The 5,038-nt window shown below is 44.0% G+C and overlaps 1 protein-coding gene across 1 annotated transcript; it reads left to right on the forward strand.

Moving 5' to 3' along the window:
• Window positions 1–652: 652 nt before the first annotated feature.
• On the forward strand, window positions 653–2,672 carry aplnra (apelin receptor a; the record flags this gene model as incomplete). Its single annotated transcript, XM_014007195.1, is given in 1 exon segment — window positions 653–2,672. A coding segment is annotated over 1 exon segment (1,083 nt). The 3' UTR covers window positions 1,875–2,672.
• Window positions 2,673–5,038: the final 2,366 nt, after the last annotated feature.

A 5,038-nucleotide genomic window follows, 5' to 3' on the forward strand; every position in this document is an offset into this window, starting at 1 on the left:
GTTTTACAAGGTATAACTATATTTTTATGGCCACAGTTTTGCACAATATATATATTTTTGCTACAATGCACCAAAACAATAGCTTAAAATCTGAAAACGTGCGACGTGTTCATTGAAAATCTGTTGGTGTAGATAAGGGTTTGCAGGAGTCCTGTATTGAATGGGTAATGTGTTGTCATTTTTGATCATTCTTAGAAAATAATGTAAATGGTTTTAAATGTCCATGTGTTTTAATATTTAAGCTAAAAGCTGATGGGTCTGGTTTTCATTTCTGTGGAATTATTAAAGTTGACCAGCTGTTAAAAGTTTGAAACTTGGGGTGTTAGTTATAAGAAAAAAATCTTTGTTTATTTATTTGTTTATTTTTTTGACAATTTTATTAATTAGGCAACCTTATAATTTGACTTCTGTATTAAAGTTGAGTAAAATGAATTGCACAGATTGGTCAGCCTACATGTGCAAGCTCCTGGTCCTGCAGGCAGAAGGTTGGGCCACGCAGGAGAAGTGAGAGAGGGGAGGAGGAGAGCTGATAGATGTTTTACTGTGGGGGGAGGAGAGGGTGGGGGGTTGTCCTGGGAGGGAACCAGGGGTGCAGAGGGCCGAGTTTAAAAAGGCAGAGCGCAGCAGCAGTCTCTCACTCTTTTTTGTCCAGCAGCAGCAGCAGAACTCCTCGCTCCTCTCATTCAGTGGTTTTAGTTTTGCTCTGGTTCACTCCTGGAGACCGTGCTGGACTCTTACCTCTGTGAAGGACAGTTTTTTGTTGTTGCTGGTATTGTTTTGGGCGTTGCATCATGGAGCCCACTGGGGAATATCCTGACACTTATGACTATTATGAAGATAATGAAACTGCCTGTGACTTCTCAGAGTGGGAACCTTCTTACTCCCTCATCCCGGTGCTCTACATGCTCATCTTCATCCTGGGCCTGTCAGGTAACGGTGTGGTCATCTTCACGGTGTGGCGATCCAAATCCAAGCGTCGAGCTGCTGATGTCTACATTGGGAACCTGGCCCTGGCTGACCTCACCTTTGTTGTGACCCTACCTCTCTGGGCTGTGTACACGGCCCTGGGCTACCACTGGCCATTCGGTGTGGCTCTGTGCAAGATCAGCAGCTACGTGGTTCTGGTCAACATGTACGCCAGTGTTTTCTGCCTCACCTGTCTGAGTTTTGACCGCTACCTGGCCATCGTGCACTCCCTGTCCAGCACGAGGCTGCGATCGCGAGGCACCATGCTGGCATCCCTGGGTGCCATTTGGCTCCTGTCCTGCCTCCTGGCTGTGCCCACGCTGCTCTTCCGCACCACGATGAACGAGCAAAACAGCAACCGGACCAGCTGTGCCATGGACTTCAGCCTGGTGACCATGAACCAGAGGCACGAGTCCCTGTGGATCGCAGGACTCAGCCTATCCTCCTCCGCCTTGGGCTTCCTCCTACCTTTCCTGGCAATGACCATCTTCTACTGCTTCATCGGCTGCACCGTCACCCGCCACTTCAACAACCTGCGCAAGGAGGACCAGAAAAAGAAGCGCCTGCTGAAGATCATCACCACGCTGGTGGTGGTGTTTGCTATCTGCTGGACCCCCTTCCATGTGCTGAAGAGCATGGACGCCCTCTCCTACCTGAACCTGGCACCGAGCTCCTGCGGCTTCCTGCGCTTCCTGCTGCTGGCTCACCCGTACGCCACCTGCTTAGCCTACATCAACAGCTGCCTCAACCCATTCCTGTACGCCTTCTTCGACCTGCGCTTCCGCTCCCAGTGCTTGTGCCTGCTCAACCTGAAGAAGGCCATGCACGGTCACATGAGCTCCATGTCGTCCACTCTCAGCGCCCAGACTCAGAAGTCAGAGGTGCAGTCTCTGGCCACCAAGGTTTAGGTGGCTAAAGGAGAAATGCGGCTGCAGGGCAGTCCCAGCTCTAACCGCTGGAACACTTGTTCAGAAAACAGACTTTATGTGTCAGCCGTGTAGAGCTGGTCAGATGAGACGATTAACGTTGAACTGTCACTACTGTCGGCGTGTCGCTCCTGTTCTGCAGCGAGACGTCGATACTCTGTTTGTTGAGGGGACTCGGGAAGCTGGAGCCAGCTGGCTGAGCTCTTTAGCTGCTTTGGTCTTCAAATTCTCAAAAAAAAAAAAAGAGGGAAAGTCTATATTTTTTGTCTTTTTTTTTCCTCTTCGTGGGACATTTTGTTTCTATCGTAAAAGAGTTATGAATTGTGAACTGATGATGTTTAAAAATATATTTTACACTGGATGAAATATACAGCTAGACATTATTTTCATACCACTTCTGTTTTTTTTAAAGCACTTGTTCAGAACGAGTGAGCAGGGATTACAATTTTTGTTTTGTTTTGTCTTTTTTAAAGCCTGAGGATGTTTGTGAAGTTTGGGCTGCAGGAGGGAGGAAGGAAGGGAGGTGAAAGAGGAGAAAAGGTGTTGCAGCCTAATTATATAGTTTGTGGAGAAGAGACGGGGAGGGTTTTGGGGGCAGGTGGCAAATGTTATTTTGGAACAGGACACACTGTGAGGTGTGATGGATGGGTTTTTGATGTTGCTGTTGTTTTAAAATGGGACAAAATAAAGCCTTCAAACTGTTTCAAACTGATGTATATCTTATATTTTTTGACACCACTGTAACTAACTACTGTATTAAAGATGTGTGCCATAAACTGATTTCTTAGCCTCCTTCAGTGTCTGTGTTATAAGGTTTTAAAGACTGAGGATAAAATTCAGATTCCCAAAAGTAAACCTGCAGTTTCACATCAGTGTCATTACTCCAACTTGTTATTTTAGTGTCGAGTATCTCCAAAGGGTCAGAGCTTTGTTATGAATTAGCCTCACATTGGCTTTACACCTACAGACCAACAGTTCTCTAATCTTTATTGATTCACAGCCAGCATCCAGACTGTAACTGGATTAGTGCCAATCCTGACAACTGTGTATTCAACATTTGGTTTCAACCTTCATCCCTTGATGTTTGTCATGAAAGTTAAAAATAAAAAGTTTTAATTTAAATAAAAAGGAGTGTTTTCAATTACAGAGGCAATTAATGCTTTCTAAGTACATAAAAGGTTGTGTAAAACTAGTATTTACTGTCATTAGCATTGATTCAGCAGCTAACCCACATGTTAACAGAATAATAGGCTCATTACAGGCCTTTGATTGGACAGCATGAGTTGTTGGACGTAATCACCGCTTAAGGGAGAAGAGGGAAGTGGGGCTCTAATCCTGGCAGAAGATGAGGCAGACGAACAAGTTCAGATTTGTCCTTGCTAACAGTTAAAGTGGTTGTTGGGGCGCAGGGAAGAGGTGGGGGCTGCAGATGCTTAAAAAAACATTTTTTGTCTTGCAGAGGAGGAAAAAAAAGAGAAACTGTGACTGAGGTGAGGATGGTAGGAAAAAGCGAGGCCACGCTGCACATGTGCGGAGCGATGAAAATGTAAAGCATCGTGACGGATCGGTTCACATGTTGCCCATTCTCCATCCCTGATGAGGTGGAGCAACATTTACATCTACAATAGATCACTGGAGCGTCATTGTGATGGATGTGAGATGTAATCACACACATGTAACAGACACTAGAGTACTTGGTCACACACTCGCTCATTTAGCAGAATTTATCCAACAACTGGAACCTAATATGTGAAGTTAAGAGCCTTTATTTATTAGACACATGAGGATTCAAACCCAAAGCTCAGGCTTTTACTGCAATTTTGTCATTGCCTGTTGTCAAAGATAGTTGAATGAAACTTTCAGAAATTAATCCTAAGATATCCTTAATGATTTAGAAATATTGAGCTAAACTTTGATGTTTTAGCAGCTGAAACACCCCCAACACACAGCCTCAGACAAAACATATGAACATAACGGATTATATTTGGGGCAAGTGACTTTTTAACTGTATTTTAGGGAATAGAAATGGGCTTAACTCAACTAATTCTACAGATACAAAGGTAAAATTTGGTTGGTAATAGCTGAGGGTAATGCCCAACACATACACCAATCTAAGCCTGTCTCTAACGCAGATTTACAGATGTAAAACTAAATTTTGAGCGGTAGTGCCTGATATTCATCCTCATAATATGAATAAGATCATTGACAAAGCTTGAACAGATTATTTTAGATTAGTTAAAACTCGAGCATGATAGGTGTCGGATGATATGCATTCTTTTAAGGAGTGCTAAACCTTGAATCATTAAAATGCAGATATGCGTCTAATAGAAAGAGTGTAAACAGTGAGGAGTCAGTCATGCGGGCTTATCTGGTCAGACATGTTGTTGTTACTGAGATAAGCCGGTCTGACAGCTTGTCTGATACGGTTAGCAAACAAGTTCACTTTGGGAAAACTCACCTAAAACACCAGCTGACCAAAGCAGCATATAGACAAGTCCAACAACACAAATACAACTGCTGCATGAGGTCAACGAGTGCGTCTGAATGTAGGACTTGTGTTTTCTGGTTATATGCATGGGAAGTAACAGTAAGTTTTCTTAAGACCCAACCATCCACTGAGCCACATTAAACCTGGTCTTTACTCTGAGTTTTGGCTACAAGTTAAGGCAAAGTTACCAAAGTGGATGGCTGTTCTCTTAAAACAACTCTAACCCTATAAACGTCATAGCTGTCAAAACAAACGCTCTTTTATAAGCCAATTTTACAGCTATTTACGCTGAATTTTATGGTTATCTGCAGGCGCGAGTAGTGGTAGCAGCAGTATAGCACTTCTGGTGCAGACTAAAGTTAACTTTGTTCTTCTGAGCTTTGAGCTTTCAAAGAGCTATCTATAACAGGTTCATAACGATAAAAAAATTCAGAATAGTTTTTCAGAAACATACACTCCTGCCTCTGAGTGCTGCTGTCAGTGCAAGCTGCCACACCCTCAAAAACCTGACATCTGAACCAAAACACAACTGCTCTCCTTTCCCTTAGATCTCCCTGCTGTTCCATCCCACCCAAGCAGCAACAAATGCACCCAGTGTGTGTGTGTGTGTGTGTGTGTGTGCGCGCGCGCGCGCGCGCGTGCGTGTGTGTGTGTGTGT

Source organism: Austrofundulus limnaeus, unplaced genomic scaffold (genome assembly GCF_001266775.1).
Source record: "Austrofundulus limnaeus strain Quisiro unplaced genomic scaffold, Austrofundulus_limnaeus-1.0 Scaffold40, whole genome shotgun sequence".
In the NCBI taxonomy this organism is placed as follows: Eukaryota; Metazoa; Chordata; class Actinopteri; order Cyprinodontiformes; family Rivulidae; genus Austrofundulus; species Austrofundulus limnaeus.